This window comes from Lontra canadensis, unplaced genomic scaffold, assembly GCF_010015895.1.
Source record: "Lontra canadensis isolate GAN:19392208 unplaced genomic scaffold, GSC_riverotter_1.0 scaffold25, whole genome shotgun sequence".
NCBI classification, from domain to species: domain Eukaryota; kingdom Metazoa; phylum Chordata; class Mammalia; order Carnivora; family Mustelidae; genus Lontra; species Lontra canadensis.
In genome coordinates, this window is record NW_022631019.1 from 7129678 (window position 1) to 7147066 (window position 17389).

The window sequence follows — 17389 nt, forward strand, 5'->3', positions numbered from 1 at the left end:
GGCTCCCCCATTGGGATTCCTTGTTCACCGGGGACTCCTGTTCAGGTGCAGAAACAAATTCCTTCCTCACTTCAGACATCCCTCTCCTCCCTGCCGCGCTGCTCTCCGAAAGCAAATAGAGGCCCGGGCGTGGGGATCGGGGATCAGTTACCGGATCGAATGAAAGTTCTGTCCTGTGTGGTGGAGTTTGCATAGATGTAACACAGTCGGAGAGACAAGAGCAGCAAAAGAAAGCGCAGCCTGCTACCCAGGGGTTTAAAAGTACAGATTAATTGTTGCTGAGACTGCTTTGCTGTGAAGAGGTTGCTGTAGAGGAAGGTCTGTTGGTCCTGAGTGTCATGGAAGCACGTCCTCCTGGCATAACGGACCCTCTTGTGTCTAGCCTTGCTGCTGCCCGCAGAGGGTCCACGAGTCTGTGTTTGCTTTTCATTTTCATTTACTCAGAAAGGTGACAAACTAATATATATAAACTCTTCTGAACAAGGTTGTCTGCTATAAATAATGAATTTTATTTTAAATTTTAAATTAGTTTCCCTTAAAATTCCATTTTATAATCAAATGAGGACAGAAAGTGCCTAAAGTACACAGCCAATCTGCTTTCCCATGTCGGACTGGAGATAAATCTACTGGGGCCCCCTCCCTCCCCAGGAAGGGAGTGATGTCAGTGTGCACAGACCCCACTCCTTTATGTGGCAAGGGCTGGAAAGCAGGGCTGGCCTTTGCATTTCAGGAAGACTTACACCTCTGTCTGTTCCGGAAAAATGTCCTCACATCTGTGTTGGAAAGAGGGAGAGGAAAAAGGGAGACAAAAAGCAGAAACAGGCTTAAAAGTTTGGGCTGGAATTAATTTCTTTCCATTGGTTCCTTGTGGCTGTTTTGCATAGAAAAAAAAAGCAAGTGTCTGTTTTTTGCCTGTAGGAGGAGCTGAAGGCACTGAGAGAGAGAGAGAGAGAGAGAGAGAGAGAGAAGGAAGGAATATGAGGGTGTGCCTGAGTGGGAGGGGTGCAGAGATAAGGAAGCATGCTCTGGCCCGGCCTGGCCTAGCCCTGGGCAGAATCGTGAGCGATCGTCTCTCCGAAGTCAGCGGTAACCGCGCACGGTTTTCTCTCCAGCGGGACATCGATAGCAGATACTCAGCTGCTATGCGCCGTGTTTTCTTTGCAACTATAAGAAATAGATCTGAAATTTCCCTAGAATATTTAGCAAAATGCACAGAACAATGATATTTGATTGAAATGCTGGTTGCCTACATTAGAGGAAACTTCAAAAGTTCTTTGATTCATACCCAGCCACAGATCAGATGCTGTAGATTAATTTGGCTTTCATTAGAAGCAGCTTCTTTCACAGAAGTTTAGAGTTAATCAAAGAAGTTGGCCAAAGTCAAGTATTTTTAATAAAAAGATACACACTTAAAACATTTTAAATTTAAGCTATATAAACGTACATTAATTTGTCAATGTCTTACTGCAGGGCCAAGGCCTTTCCTTAAATTGTAGGCTCATTTACTGAACTTCTGATTGTCTGTCTTGCAAAACCAAGCCCATAATTCATCATCTGATTTTTAATTTGGTGGAACAAGAACTAGAAACCTAGGGGTGCCTGGGTGGCTCAGTGGGTTAAAGCCTCTGCCTTCAGCTCAGGTCATGACCCCGGGGTCCTGGGATCCAGCCCCACATCGGCTCTCTGCTCAGCGGGGACCCTGCTTCCTCCTCTCTCTCTGCCTGCCTCTCTGCCTACTTGTGATCTCTGTCAGTGAAATAAATAAATAAAATCTTTAAAAAAAAAAAAAAAAAAGAACTAGAAACCTATAAAGAAACTAAATGATGTAAAATCTTTAAACGTTTTAACATTGATCATTAAAATTTTATTTTTTGCCCCCCCCCTTTTTTTCACATTGATCACATCCAAACTTAACAACTGTTTTTTAACTCAGCATTATCATGTCTTTTACAAACATTCAACCTTGGGGGTGCACTTGGGTGGCTCAGTGGGTTAAGCCTCTGCCTTTGGCTCAGGTCATGATCTCAGGGTCCTGGGACAGAGCCCTGCATCGGGCTCCATGCTCAGCGGGGAGCCTGCTTCCCCCTCACCCTTCCTGCCTTTCTGCCTACTTGTGATCTCTGTCTGTCAAATAAATAAAATCTTTTAAAAAACAAACAAACATTCAACTTGGGAAGCGCCTAGGTAGCTCAATGGGTTGGGCATCTGACTCTTGATTTTTTTTATCAGGTCACAAGCTCAGGGTCATGAGCTCAATCCCTGCATCTGACTCCATGCTGACCATGGAGCCTGCTTGGGATTCTCTCTCTCTGGCCCTCGCCCTGCTCGCTCACATTGTCTCACACACTCTCTCAAAAAATAAAATAAAATAAAATAAAATAAAATAAAATAATTCAACTTAGGGACACCTGGGTGGCTCACTCGGTTAATCGGCTGCCTTCAGCTTAGGTCGAGTCCTGTCTCAGACTCTGCTCACCGGGGAGCCTGCTTCTCCCTCTCCTTCTGGCTCGTGCTCCCTCTGCTTGTGGTCTTTCTCTGTCTGCCAAATAAATACATAAAATCTTTTTTTTTTTTTAGTTTCCGTTTATTTATTTATTTGACAGAGAGATAGAGACCACAGGTAGGCAGAATGGCAGGCAGAGGGAGAGGGAGATGCAGGCTCTCCACTGAGCAGGGATCCCGATGTGGGACTCGATCCCAGGACCCTGGGATCATGACCTGAGCTGAAGGCAGCCACTTAACCAACTGAGCCACCAGGTGCCCCCTAATAAATAAAATCTTTCAAAAAAAAAAAAAAGTTTTGCACTAAACAAAAATTCCTTTTGCCCTCATGTTTCATGGATTTGCCTAATATTTGATTAAATTAGATGATTATATTAACTAAAACTCTATAAGAACTAAATACTATTGATACTTGGTAAGCACAATACCCAGGTCTTGGAAGCAAAGCATCTGGCATGGGAGATTGCACTAGTCGAGGATGCTCAGTGCGAACCGGACATCTGTCTTTATATTTTAAGAATATGGAGAGCATAAGTGAACTTGGGAAGTTGCTAAGTGGAATTTGGTTAAGAGAGCTTTTGTTCTATTTGCCTAAGGTTTACTGTTTAAAGTTGAACTTAAAGAACTCCAGTTTGGGTGTGTGGAACACCTTCGCCTGTGAGCGCTCTCCCGGGGCCCAGCTAGTGCTATGCAGGCCACAGGGGCCACTGCCGCTTTTCTTCCCAGTCCTGCTTCTGGGTCACCTAACTGACGTGGTTTCCCTTCACGCCACAGCAGCTTCCTACCATTTCCAGTACTGCGTCACCTGCAGACCGGGTGTTAATGGAGGTGGCGTCCACCATCCTTTCTGTGCCCAGCATTTTCCTTAACTAAATGTCTCAGGAGAGGGACCCGTGTCATTGTAAGCTGTCTGTCAGATTGTGCCCATGGAGTTCTCTGTTCGTTGTCCCCTTGGATTTACTTTGCTTCACAGCAAATATGTCTTTTTTATGTATTTTTTTCCCTTTTGCTTTGCTCTTTTTTCCTTTCCTTTTTTGTTCTGCTACTACACTAACAAAAGCCTTCTCTATGTTTTTGCAGGCTCTTTCTTGATAAGGATACTCCTAGGTATTTTCTGTTTGCTTTTTTGCACATAAAGATTCTAGTTTATCAGAATGCTTTATGTCTTCTGTTGCTTGGACTGCCGTTCTCAGTTAGTAGTGTCGCCCCGTGCAGACCTAGGATAGAGCTGCGCCTTATCGTGTACCCTCTGTGCCCTGGCTGTCCCTGCTGCGTGCAGTTTCACACACTGCTTCATGAGGGTCTGATAGAGCCCCTCTTTCTTGTCCCATTCACTAAACCTGCCCGTTTTATCCTTATGCACCTTCCGCTTCGCCTCCACTGGATTACAAATTAGAGTGTGACTCCCCTCCTTCCATGAGGAATCTCAGCCTGGGTCTTCTGTTCTCTTTGTCCCCTGTCAGGAGCGTGAGACTTTGCTGCTCTGTTGTTTTGCATAATCACTCACTGTTTTCTTGGTTTTGGCCTGTGAGGTAGTAGAGACTTATTTGGGCAGCTGAGTCTGTGAGAAATAGGTTGTTTATTTTTAAACATTTCTCTTTCTGCTGTCAGAGCTGCTTGTCTCATCTATTTATTTTCTTCTTTTGGGGTAGAAAAAAATCCTGGTTCAGTGGTGAAGGACGTTTTTCCCCATCTCTCTCCATCTCATTTAGGAAAGTTATTTGTCACAGGAAATCTAGAAAACATGGCAATAGCAAGGTTACCATTTGGGAAGGAGCAAGGAGGAATGTAGAAGGAAGCAAAGTGTGAGGAAACTCTTTCTCGCTGAACCGGGTGCAAGCCAGTGGGACGGAACGTGCTCTGTGACGAGCAGGCCCTTGTCATGGTGCCTGCCGGGGTTGGGGGCTGCGAGCGGAGCTGGGAGTTGGGCTGTAACTCAGTGCAGTGCTTTGGAGGGGGTGGCAGAACCAGCAGAACCGCTGTCCGGTCAGGTTTGTGGGGCTTTACCAGTAAGAAAAAAGGTAGATATTAGAACAACTTAAAAAAAAAAACAGTTTCAAAAAAACAAAAAACAAAAAACAGTTTCTCATGGGGCACCTGGGTGGCTCAGTAGGTTAAGCCTCTGCCTTTGGGTCAGGTCATGATCTCAGGGTCCTGGGATCGAGCCCCACATCGGGCTCTCAGCTCAGCGGGGAGCCTGCTTCCCCCTCTCTCTCTGCCTGCCTCTCTGCCTGCTTGTGATCTCTCTCTGTCCAATAAATAAATAAAATCTTAAAAAAAAATAAAAAGAACAGTTTCTGGGTGCTTATAAAGTCAAGCTTCAGGTTGTTATGGAAGCTTAAGATTGGTTTTCATGTGGATTTTTTTGAAAGGTAACGAATAGTAACCAGTTTTGGTATTAAAATCATTCTTTTACTGAAACCTCAGCTAAGAGTAGCCTCTTATTCTTTTATTTAAAATCAGATTTTCTGTACTTAAATTATCCTGCCTGTTTCCTCTGTCAGGCCTCGCAGGTGTTTGTGACATTTCGAAGGCTCGGCGGAACTGGACTGGGATGTGAAGATAGGCTTCCAGGCTCCTGAGGATTTGCTTCTTGCTCTCTTTGTTGGCTGACAGAGGCATTTACTTAGGCTTTCTTCCTTCAGTTTCTGTCCACAGGCGCTTGTCCTTTCCATCTTAATCTCTTTGATTGATCTGGTTTTATGTTTATAGGCAGAGAAGCAGACTTGTCCAAAAAAGAAAAGCATAGCTAAATGCTCCTAGTGGTGGGTGGGGTGAGAGATTGGGGGCCTGCCTTTTCCTTCTGGGGATGAAGGCTCCGCTGTGTCGTTAGATTTCAGTACGCCGCAAGTGTTTGTTGGTGTAGGATGCAGGATGCAGTAGTGTCACTGACTGAGTACCTGGACCGAGGTGACTTGGCTTCTTCTGGATGACTACCTCCTGCCTTTCTGACCTCAGGACCTTCTACCGTTTCGAGGCCGTGTGGGACAGCTCCCTCCATAACTCTCTCCTTCTGAACCGAGTGACGCCCTATGGGGAAAAGATCTACATGACCTTGTCAGCATACCTAGAGGTGAGGAGATTGTGAACCTAAATCACCACGAATGGCTAGGCCTGAACAATGGGCAGATTACCACAAGTGAGGAGGAAAGATTCAACTGATTATTTTGTCATCTGTTTCCTACTGTTCTGACTGTATTAGCTTCTGCTCCTAGTTTCTGTGTAATCACAAAGTCTACCATGGGGTGCCTGGCTGGCTCCATCAGAAGAGCCTGTGACTCTTGATCTTGGGGTCATGAGTTCGAGCCCCATGTTGGGTGTAGAGATTACTAAAAAAAATAATAATAAATAAACTTAAAGAAGGTCATATGACTTCTATTATAACTTCAGTTTTAGTAACCTAATCACCTTCTTCTTCACAGAAGGTATGATTTTAAGAAAACTTCGCCTCTTCTTTTTATGGCTTTGGGCAGAGCCTAGTAGTGATTAACGGTGTAGACCCTGGAACCAGCCTGTCTGTTCAGATCCCTGTGCGGCCACTTACTGCCAGCATGACCGGGCCTCTGTCTGTGCCTCAGTTCCCCCATCTCTTAAATGGGAGTAATAATGACGGCATTTACGTCACAGAGGGGTAGAGAGGTCATACACAAAAGCATTAGAACAGTGCTTGGCACATAATAATAACTATTTGCCATTATTTCAGAAGAAAGTTTTTTTTTAATTTGGGGAAAATAAAGCAGCTGCAAGGACTGCGACCTCCTCTTGCACACACTATCTGCTGAGCTGCCGTTGAAGTAGTTGGTAGAGCTGACATCTTCCAGCCCCCACCTCCAGGACCAGCTCTCCAACTCTGCGGGGCACAGAGTCCTGCCACGGGTGCTCTGTCTGCATTTAAGTGGAGCCCACTTCTTGTGCTTTCAGCTGGATCACTGCATCCAGCCGGCGGTCATCACCAAGGACGTGTGCATGGTCTTCTACTCCCGGGACGCCAAGATCTCACCGCCACGCTCTCTGCGCAGCCTCTTTGGCAGTGGCTACTCGAAGTCACCAGACTCGTAAGTGTCTGAGACAAGGGTAGCTTCCAGCTGGTTCGCCCCCAGCAGACTCAGCAGAGCCCTCGGGGTCCCTGGCTTGCTGTTTCAGGGTCGGCTTCCAGCTTGATAGCGGGATGCGGTAACTCCCAGGTGTTGGCATTGACTGAAATCCTGATGGGTGCGTGCGTGCGTGCGTGAAGGGACAAAGTCGTATTACATTGGGACCCTCGCGGAGCAGTTTTGCAGGGACTGAATGTTCTTTCAGATGTCGTTAATTCTTACCGATTACCACTGGGGTTTTCTTCTGTTAAAGACTTATTCCTGTTTAAGGTACATCAAAATACGTCAGGCCTAACACAGGGATTACCTGTGCCGCACTCCCTAGTCTAAACAGTAAGGTTCCTAGTCACACGCCCCCGAATTCGATGCTCACCATTTCATTCTAGTCAGACTTTCCCCCTCATCTCTTCTCTTGTGGTAAGGCAGATTTTTAATTTGTATATTTGTATTACACACTTTGGGGTTTATCATTCAATTCATTCCTCCTGTTGAAGTAATTCAAGAGATTGGGTTGAAAACAAACTCCTTCTAGGAAAAATATACTTCTTAAGTTTAGAATAAGAAAAGAAATAAGAAAAGTCTGTAATTGCATTTGAGTGTGGGCTGCAGTCCGGACAGCAGTGTTTTAAGTGGAAGGAATTGAGATTTTCCTGCTTTTGTGCTGTAAGAAGTTAACCAGTTGTTTGTTTTCATTCGAATAGCAATCGAGTCACTGGAATTTATGAACTCAGTTTATGCAAAATGGCGGACACGGGCAGTCCAGGTAAGCCCTTATGGATGGGGAGCTGATAGTTACCTGTGCCTGTGTTTGCAGTATATTATGTCCAAAATCTATCCTACTCACGTAGGATTGATAGAAAATTTTTTAGAAAGCAGGTATATTTCATAAGCCTTTTTTTTTTTTTTTTTGGTGGTGATGAGAGTTACCTTTTTCTGAGTTACAACACTGTTTGGTTTGAGACCTCCTAAACAGTTATGAAAACTATATTGAACAAAATGTCACGAGGTTGCACTGTATTATAAAAAATTTTGAGTATATTAGAATGAATTTGGGTTGGCAGACTTCATAACCATTTCCCTTTCCATGTTAGTGCCAAAGATACCTCAGCAGGGTAGCTTTATAGGTGCTATCGAGCTAGAATTCGAACTTCCTGTGCTCTAGGAAGACGGATTATTAAATTGAATCTGTACTGTGTCCTTTCTGATATCTCTTTGCACTGCTGCTGTTCCTCTGGCTTGGTGGCCTTTGCATTTCTATGTTTATAAACTGGAACATGGACAAAAGTCAGGGTTTTTAAAGAGCATTTGATTAAGGTGAGTTTGAATTATCTTAGAGAACACTTAACGGAAGAAGGTCAGGTCCCACAGGTAAGCTTTAGATTAAAAACAACTTGAGTATGAGTCCTAATCCCAATAGCAGCTAATTATAGTGTCCAGATACCTTCTTAAGAAAGTTTCTTAATTAACATAAATTTATATCTTTGATATGTATAAACAGTCTAACATTTTTTAAAAATTGATGGGAAATGATGGTGCCGAAGCTGTCCGTCATCTGGAGCCCTAACCGAGCTTCTGAATGTGGGGCGCGGCGGGGGGAAGGGAAATGGAGAAGTGGTCCTTTCCTACTTTATTCATAAGGGTGTATTTTTATATATTTGGAACCATAAGGTACAGACTATTCAGTCTTTCTACATTTTCACTTAACACAATAGCTTGGGCATCTTCTCAAATTGCATCACAGTCTTCATAGTTATCAAAGAATGTAACTCAGTTTTAAAAGAAGTTCAAAGAATTCCTTTAGGGGAAAAGGGATAAATATTTATTAGTAAATAAAATCCCATGGATCTTGAGTAAGTGTCATGATTTGCCATGTGTATGAATTATTTTGAGCTAAAAATGGAATCAGGGTTTTCTCTGAAAAAAAAATAAAATGTTTTCTCTTGGCTCAGGCATGCAGAGGAGAAGAAGAAAAATCTTGGATACATCAGTGGCATATGTGCGAGGAGAAGAGAACTTAGCAGGCTGGCGGCCCCGTGGGGACAGTCTCATTCTTGAGCACCAGTGGGAGTTAGAGAAGCTGGAGCTCCTTCACGAGGTACCCAAAGGCAGGAGACGCTCAAGTGAACTCTTGAGCACGAGTCCCAAAATACCAGCCACCACTCACCTTCTCTGTGTGATCTTGGCTTTTCGCCTTTCAGTCATGATGGAGGCATATTTCCCTTACTAAGATCTTAATGAGCTTTGGGGTGCCTGGGTGGCTCAGCGCTTAAGCGCCTGATTCTTGGTTTCGGCTCAGGTCATGATCTTGGGGCCATGAGATCGAGCCCCATGTCAGGCTCCTTGCTTAGTGGTGGGGAGTCTGCTGAAGATTCTTTGTCCCTTTCAGTCTCCCTCTGCCCCTTGCCACTCCATTCACGCAAGCGCTCTTTCACCCTCCCTCCATCTCTCTCTCTCTCTCAAATAAATAACTAAATAAATCTTTAAAAAAAGAATCTTGGGTCGGGTCCTGGGATGGAGCCCCGCGTCGGGCTCCCCTGCTCAGCGGGAAGCCTTTTTCTCCCTCTCCCCTTCCCCCTGCTTGTATTTCTTCTCGCGCTCTGTCAAATAAATAAATAAGAAATCTTTACAAAACAAAAAAATCTCAACGAGTTTATGTCCGCTGAGGCAGCTGTGCTGATCTTCTCAGGTAGAGAAAACTCGCCACTTCCTGCTGCTTCGTGAGAGACTTGGTGACAGCATCCCCAGATCCCTGAGTGACTCGTTGTCCCCCAGCCTCAGCAGCGGGACTCTCAGCACCTCCACCAGCATCTCCTCTCAGATCTCTACCACCACCTTTGAAAGCGCCATCACCCCCAGTGAGAGTAGCGGCTATGATTCGGCGGACATTGAAAGCCTGGTGGACCGAGAGAAGGAGCTGGCTACCAAGGTATGAGTCCCTTCCTCTCGCCGAGCCCCCTAGGAGCTGGGTTTTCATTTTCATGTTTCTTTGAGGGCCTCTGTTTCAAGGCCTGTACTCGCTGTGAAGATAGAAATAAGTAAGACTCCATTTCTACCCTTGCTGCACTCACAGGTGACTCGGTGACAAGCATGTGATAAAGGTCTGTGTCTGAGTCCGGGGGAGCCAGAGGAGAGGCCTCCACGGGCCGGTGCTGCTGAGCTAAGCTCGGAAGCCTGCCCCGGAGCGACCACGTAGGCTACAGCTCAGCGCTTGGAAGTCTCTGGGGAACACGGGGCGGGGCGGGGGGGCGGTGGTTAGCAGGGTCTGGGGACTGGACTAGAGTGCAGTGTCCTGGGGGTGATACAGAAATATCTTGAACTAGTGTTCGTGTTTTAGGAAGACCACTGTGGCAGCAAGAAAGAGGGTGGGTTTGGGGTGACAGAGACTCAAGGCACAAAGAGCTGTTGACGGCACAGAGATCTCTCCGGGTGAGAGATGGTGTGGGTTTCCGCTGAGGCAGGAGGCTGCGGGCTGGAGAGGAAGAGTCATCACGGAAGAGACACCGGGGCCGTAGAGTTGGCGCTCCTTGTTGCCCGGATGGGGTGGGAGAGGGCAAAGGGGTCGCTGAGGATGACTCCCAGGCGTGTGGTGTCTGGGCAGCCAGCCCACAGTGGGCTAGAGGGGTGAGAGGGCTTTTGTGCCGTGTTGTTTCAGTAACCAGATGGTCTTCTAGTCAGTTTAGAAAAATAATGTCCATCCAGAAGTCTCCATGGCCTTGAGGACCAGGAGGAATGGGAAGGGGCACTGTTGTGTTCTTAAGCACTTCCAGACTGTGGTGCTGGCAGCTCTTGTCTTGAGAATGACTTTTTGACCCACTTAATGTCTCTTCATTAGGCATACGCCAGGCTGCCCTTGCTAAATTACATTCGTACTTCATTCTAGACCTTTCGGGGCCGCACCTGAGCTCCACTGTGGGTGTTAGCCTGTTGTTTCCTCCAATTGCCTTGCATCGAAGGCTTCATGGAACCGTTGAGACTCACACCTTCCTCTCTCTCCCCTAGTGCCTGCAACTCCTCACCCACACTTTCAACCGGGAGCTCAGCCAGGTACACAGCAGCATCAGTGACTGCAAGGTGAGCCACCCAGGTTCCCCGTTCCACGTCCCTGCTTTGACATGCATGTAGCGTCGGGTCTGAGGATGAAGGACGTACCTGCTCTTGTGTTTGATTTAATCTCTCCGAGTCGGAACACTGACTTCCGCAGATAAAGGCTCTGCAGTGTTATCAGATGTGTCTCTCAGAGTGTTATCAGATGGGACACATTTTGGCTTTTCCCGGAATCCCTTGGAGAAGACCTTGTAGGGACTGGTATGTCACTGTGTGACAGGACACCAGAAGTCCTGAGGTTCTTGGTGGCATTAAATGTTGTTGCCTTCAGCAAAGAGGCAAGCGCTGAAAGCGCCTCTGCAGCACGAACTCAGTGCTGGGCCCTGTGACCTTTTCTGCTCCCTCTTCCTTCCTGCTGGAGAGGCCTTTGTGCCCTCGCTGTTCCTTTCCTCGGGGTCGTCTCCTTCCAGATGTTCCCATGTTTGGCGCCCTTATCTTGTTTATTTTTCTCTCGAACATCCACTCCTTAGCCACCCTCTGTAAAGGCAGCAGCTCCCTGAAGCCGCCTGACCTCTCTCCCTGCTGCATGTTTTGCTGTAGCTCTTACCACCATCTGACGCCGCGTTTTATTCTAGTGCAGTTGACACACGGTGTTAAGCTGGCTCCAGGCGTATAACATAGTGATGGAACAGTTCTGTACCTTAGCCAGGGCTCACCACGTGACAATTGTCATCCCCATCTGTCGCTGCACGGTGTTATTACAGTGTTAGTGGCTGTATTCCCGACGCCGTCCTTTTCATCTGCATGACCGACTTACTCTGTCACCGGAAGCCTGTACCTCTTCATCCCCTTCATGTTTCCCATCCCCTCAGCATCTCCCCTCAGTTCGTTTCTGTACTTAAAAGCCTGCTTTTTTGCTTGTTTTTTATTTGTTTGTTTTTTAGGTTCCACATGTAAGTAAAATCATGTGGGCTTTGTCTTTCTCTGTCATATTTCACGTAGCATCATACCCTCCAGGTCCATCCATCTTGTTGCAAATGACACGATCTCGTTATCTTTGTGGCTGAATGACATTCCACTGTGTGCATAGACACGTCTTCTCTATCCGTTCATCTACCAGTGGACACTTGAGTCGTTTTCCTGTCTTAGCTAGTGTACGTAATGCTGCAGTGAACATAGGTGTGCATGTATCTTTTTTGAATTAGTGTTTTCATTTTCTTTGGGCAAATACCCAATAGTAGAATTACTGCATTGTACGACTACCTGACACTTTGCAAATTGTTTGTTGATTTGTTCTCCAGTTAGAATGTAAGCTCCTGGAGGACAGGGCCTCTGCCATATTTTTGGAATAGTGCCTGTTGTTTTAAATCCTGGGCTCACAGAGATAGGCTCATTTAATTAATACAGGACAGTCACAAAATGAAAAACCAGCCTGGCCGCTTGTAAATGATTCCTAATGTGACAGGCCGTAAAGGATTTGTAAGTCGTTTTCTTGAATGACCTGCAGCAGCAGATATATGAACGGGAGGTCACTGGCTGTCAGAGCTCCTCATTAGAGAGGCATTTTGGGTTTTCAGCTGAATCTCACGGGCTGTCTTCCATTTGCCACCCCCCCCCCCCGCCCCCAGTTGTCTGATATCTCTCCTATCGGACGGGATCCCTCCGTGTCCAGTTTCAGCAGCGCGACCCTCACTCCTTCCTCCACCTGCCCTTCTCTGGTAGATGCCAGAAGCAACTCTCTGGAGCAGAAGTAAGTACCCTCGTTTACTAAAAATAATAATAATAATAATAAAAGAGGCGGCTGGCTGGCTCAGTTGGTGGAGGGTGCAGCTCTTTTTTTTTTTTTTTTTTTTTTTTATTTAACACAGAGAGAGAGAGAGAGAGAGAGATCACAAGAAGGCAGAGAGGCAGGCAGAAAGAGAGGAGGAGAAAGCAGGCTCCCTGCTGAGCAGAGAGCCCGATGTGGGGCTCGATCCCAGGACCCTGAGATCACGACCTGAGCCGAAAGCAGAGGCTTAACCCACTGAGCCACCCAGGCGCCCCGAGGGTGCAGCTCTTGATCTCGGGGTTTGAGCCCTGCATTGGCGGTAATGATTACAAAAAACACATACATACATACAAAAAAGAAGAAAAGAAGCCTCAATTACCCAGACTTCACGGGGAAAAGCTAGCCTAAGAACCAAAGATACACGAGCCTTCCTCTAGCTCTGGCTCTCCGCTGAGGGCAGGACCAGCCCTCTCTGCAGCGCTCGGAAGCACGTGGGAGCCCTTTACGGCTATCACAGCCCCAGGGAGATGCTCCTGTTCCTTCTGCCACCATGTGTCGCCAGCTTCCTGCATGAAAACCCTTGGTTCCTCTTCTGAATCCCTCTCCTGTGCGTTTGGCCCACCATTCCCACTCCTGCATGGTTCCCCAGTCCTGTCACACAGAGCAAGTCCCCATCTTGGGGAAAACAGTTTAAAACTAGTTTGGAAATTATATTTTGACGGCACAATGAAACATGTTGGTAAGAATAATAGAGACAGATTTAGTCTAGATCCAGTGAATTCATCACTGTAATCACTTGTTTGTGATTCACCATCACACTCCTGGGCCTGTCTCTGTTCAGCGTGCTCGCCTGTCAGAACCCACCTGGTATCGTCCAGCTGTCTGTCATACTGTACCCACGGGGCCACCAGTGAGTGTGGCTGAGAAAATAGCACAAGCAGGTGGTTTAATTAATTCGGGATGTCATCAACTATAACATTATTTAATGGGCTGCCACTAAGAAAGAAAAAAGCACTGCAACCCAAATGTGGCCTGTCATCAATTGTAAGACGCGTCCCAACTTGAGAAATGGTCAAGTATTTAAAAAAATGGGATTTTTGGAATGGGCGAGATACAATTCACCAGGCTAAGCTGCTCTGGGATAACTCACAGTGCAGAGTGTAGGCGCTCCTGCTCACAGCACGGTCCTGGGCTGCCTTCAGTCGGTGGTGGTTCGGGGAAGCCAGCTTCTTCCCACTTGTTTGCTTTCCCCGCCAGCCCCCTAGGGCAGTGGCGCTCCGATGTCAGAGCACACCAGCGTCACCTGGGAGGCTTGTAGAGATGGGTAAACGTCCATCGTTTCTAATTCTGTAGGTCTGGGTTGGAGCCCGAGAATTTGAATTTCTAACAAGTTTCCAGGTGAAGGTGTTGCTGCTGGTTAGGGATGACACTTTGAGAGCCACTGCCCTAGTTGTGGCCTGGGAACAAAATAGAAACACGTAAGGGAATGGGGTTGATGCCCCTGACACTTCCGTTCAGAGGGCTTCAGAGCAGGAAGAGGGACGGCATGACGTGGTGCCTTTTGTGACTTCTGAAGGATGACCCCAGTTAAAGCTGGAATTAACATTCTGATACCTCTTGTCTTCTCAGCCGAGCTCTCTGCAGCCGATGTTTTCGAGGCCCCTGCTGGTGAGGGGGGGCTTGTTCCTCCCAGTGAGCGGGGTAGACTCGTGCGTGGACCTCACTGACACTCCTCTTGCCCCTAACCTTTCTCTTTTAAAGGACCCCAGAAGCCAATTCCCGGGCCTCTAGTCCCTGCACAGAATTTGAACAGTTTCAGATTGTCCCAACTGTGGAAACACCCTATTTGGCCCGAGCAGGAAAAAATGAATTTCTCAATCTTGTTCCAGATATTGAGGAAATCAGACCAGGGTGAGTACTGTACTGACCAGGGATGCCGGGAATAAAAGACAGATCACAGCACTCTTCTCTCCGCTCTTGTACCCGAGGTGTACGTTGCTGTCTATGCCAGTGCAGTCTGGGCTAGGGAGCGGGGCTGGTTCCTGCCCCGCGGTGTCCCATCAGGCACGTCACCACACCACAGTGTGCTCGGGGGGTGGCATTTTGTGTTCTTTTGCTGTGTTACTTTAGCAGGGAAGATTCTAGGCCAAACAGATCTTTGGCCTGTTTTGTTCATCCTAGGCTCTGGGCCTCGGTGAGACCTATTTTCGTGTTCCTCAGGCCATGATCACTTTGTTTTTGTAAACAGCCAGCCACTGTCCTATTGTCCTTTTTAGCTCCGTGGTCTCTAAGAAAGGGTACCTGCACTTCAAGGAGCCACTTTACAGCAACTGGGCTAAGCATTTTGTCGTGGTCCGTCGGCCTTATGTCTTCATCTACAACAGCGACAAAGACCCCGTGGAGCGTGGCGTCATTAACCTGTCCACGGCTCAGGTGGAGTACAGCGAGGACCAGCAGGCCATGGTGAAGGTCAGTCCGGCTCTGGCGGCCACGGCACCCCTCCCTTCTGAGTTCTAAACTCTCTGCAGTATGGTGTGGCCTCTCTCCTGTGTGTCTGGTCTCCCTGAACCTTCAGTGTGAGGTGCTGTGTGCCCTGGGAGGCTGGCAGTGTGGTCTCCGCTGTCAGCAGCCGTCGTAACTCTCCCGTCCCCCTGCATCTCTTTCAGACACCCAACATCTTTGCCGTGTGCACAAAGCATCGTGGGGTCCTCTTACAGGCTCTCAACGACAAAGACATGAACGACTGGTTGTATGCCTTTAACCCACTCCTCGCTGGCACAATACGGTACGAAGTCGTCCTCGTGTTTCCTCCTTCTTGGCTTTTGGTCAGTGTAAATCAAGAAGGAAGTCTTGTTCCCAAAACGTAGGTTGAAGATAGAGGAAGGACAGCCGCGTAAGCATGGTTGTAATGTGGGGACGAGACCTCCGCGCGTCATAAGCTATCGCCCGCTGTTCTGAATGGCTAAAGGAAGCCGGTCACATGTGCGTCCAGCTAACGTCCTGCTTTGATTTTTTTTTTCAAGATTTTATTTAATTTTCTGAGTCAGGGGAAGGTGGTGAGAACCTTCATGGTCTCCCAGTAGTCCAGCCTGTGATCCAAGCCTCTGATCCTGTCAGGGGCTTGTGTCCCAGGGGCCTCCTGTGTCACAGCTTAGCCTCCTTACTCAGGAGCCTAGAGACCTGGGCCTTGAGTGCTGGAGGGGAAGAAGCCCAAGGAGGGGACTGCTGGGGGGAGGGACATCTGGATGCAGCTTTCTAATCCGTCCTGTTCCTCTGTCCCCTGTAGGTCAAAACTCTCCCGCAGATGCCCCAGCGAGCCGAAGGACTAAGTGACTGAGCCGAGCAGCCACACTCGCCTGTGAGAGATAAAGAAAGTGTTGCCTCTCACTTCTCTCTGTGATTCTTGATGGCCCCTCTCGCGTGTAAGCCTGTGGAATAACCGCTTTCCCTCCTGTCAACACTCTCTAGCTCTCCGTGCCCCCGTCTCCATTGCTCTGTACCCTTCTCTTTTTTCTTGTGCTGAGAATCTTGGTCATAGCATGTGGCCTAACAAAAGGGAGAAAAACAAACAAAAAAACAAAAACAACCCAGAGGGGATCCAGTGAATCTCCATATTATTTTGTCGTGTCTTTTGGCTTCCTTTTGTATAATAGGTCCCCATTATGACCACCTGTGATGTCTGTACTGCTGTCTTTGGATATCTTTGTCTGTTTCTTAAGACCACATAATACTTCTTTTCCTTTTCTCTATTTGTGATGTCACTTTAATTTTGGGTGGGGGGTGGCTTAGAGACTACGGGAGGAAACATCTAGCTTTTTTTAGAACCTAAAAGGAGAAAACTTACCTTTTCCCTTTCCATCTCTTTTTGCCATTGTGAATCCCTGCATTTTCCTTTCAGGGAAAAGGTTGTCATGAGTTTAGAAATGGCACAGGTGTGTTCTCTGAAAGTGCTTATTTAGAATGCAGTTATGCAGTTTTCTTTTAGTGGAAGAGAGAAGGCAGGACTTCTTAGTGGGCCTGGAATGGTGGCTACTGCTGACCTTGTAGGAAGGGAAGAGCCCAGGATATTACCCATGGATTTGAGAGGACTGTGGGATCTGACGTCGTATCGTGAAGGGAGGCAGACAGTGAGATGAGGATGGCTCCTCTCAGCAGGCGCTCCTGTGAACCGCTTTTCTCTCAGAGTTTCTCATTTTTCTTTTTGGCATTAGCGATGGCGGTACAGTTTGGAATTAGTGCGGTGTCATACACAAATGTCCCACAAGGGGGGAGTGACTTTCTGCTAATGAATTTAATGGTCATTGTTGTCATTACAATTCTGGTAATGCTGAGTAGTGACCTTGTGATTGTTGTAGCTCCTTTTGATCAAAGAAATGTAACTTTCAAGTACAGACTTGGAAGTCTCCCTCTGAATCCAGGGGTCGTCTCCAGTGAGTGGTCCTTGTCAAATGGAAAATGCTTTCAGTAACGCGTCTTCTCCCATAATCAGAAATAAGCAGACGAGGCAGGCTTTGCCTCCTGGATCAAGAGATTAAAACAAATCCCCTCCCACCACTGAAAAAAGAAAAAAGAAAAAACAAAAGGACACCGGGGTGGGGGGGGGGGGCAGAGCAGAGGCACACCTGAGCCCTGGCCCCAGTGGCTGGCTGCTGCCCCCACCTTGCCCTCATGGGATGTGGAAATACTGCCAGAGGAAGAAAGAGGAAGCTCACTGCTGACAGTCTCCTTCTCTGACAGAACAGGGTCATCTGCCTGCAGACGCCATCATGGAAGAAGATGAGATACTCTTTTTTCTTTCAGCTGCCAGGAAGTTTTATAGGAACGGCCTGGGGAGGGAAGGCCTGCAGGTTAATTCAGTTGCTTTGCCGGTTGATGTGGGGTGTTCTGTACCATCCTTAGGCCCCTCACACACACCTCTGTTGGCCGTCCCTCAGGCATTCAGCAAAGTATCTGCCCTCTCTCACCTCTTGGAGACTGAGGG

The 17389-nt window shown here is 47.4% G+C and overlaps 1 protein-coding gene across 9 annotated transcripts in view; it reads left to right on the forward strand.

Annotated features, from left to right (window-relative positions):
- The window catches only part of KIF1B (kinesin family member 1B), a 139502-nt gene extending 123345 nt beyond the window's left edge, over window positions 1–16157 (forward strand). For all 9 annotated transcript variants that reach the window (XM_032863361.1, XM_032863364.1, XM_032863363.1 and 6 more), the window contains 11 exons: window positions 5461–5575; window positions 6424–6557; window positions 7298–7359; window positions 8546–8691; window positions 9283–9522; window positions 10596–10667; window positions 12269–12390; window positions 14170–14319; window positions 14685–14877; window positions 15075–15193; window positions 15695–16157. In XM_032863361.1, coding sequence (XP_032719252.1) covers window positions 5461–5575; window positions 6424–6557; window positions 7298–7359; window positions 8546–8691; window positions 9283–9522; window positions 10596–10667; window positions 12269–12390; window positions 14170–14319; window positions 14685–14877; window positions 15075–15193; window positions 15695–15737 — 1396 coding nt within the window. In that variant the 3' untranslated portion in view covers window positions 15738–16157. The remainder of the gene's footprint in view (window positions 1–5460; window positions 5576–6423; window positions 6558–7297; window positions 7360–8545; window positions 8692–9282; window positions 9523–10595; window positions 10668–12268; window positions 12391–14169; window positions 14320–14684; window positions 14878–15074; window positions 15194–15694) is intronic.
- Window positions 16158–17389: the final 1232 nt, after the last annotated feature.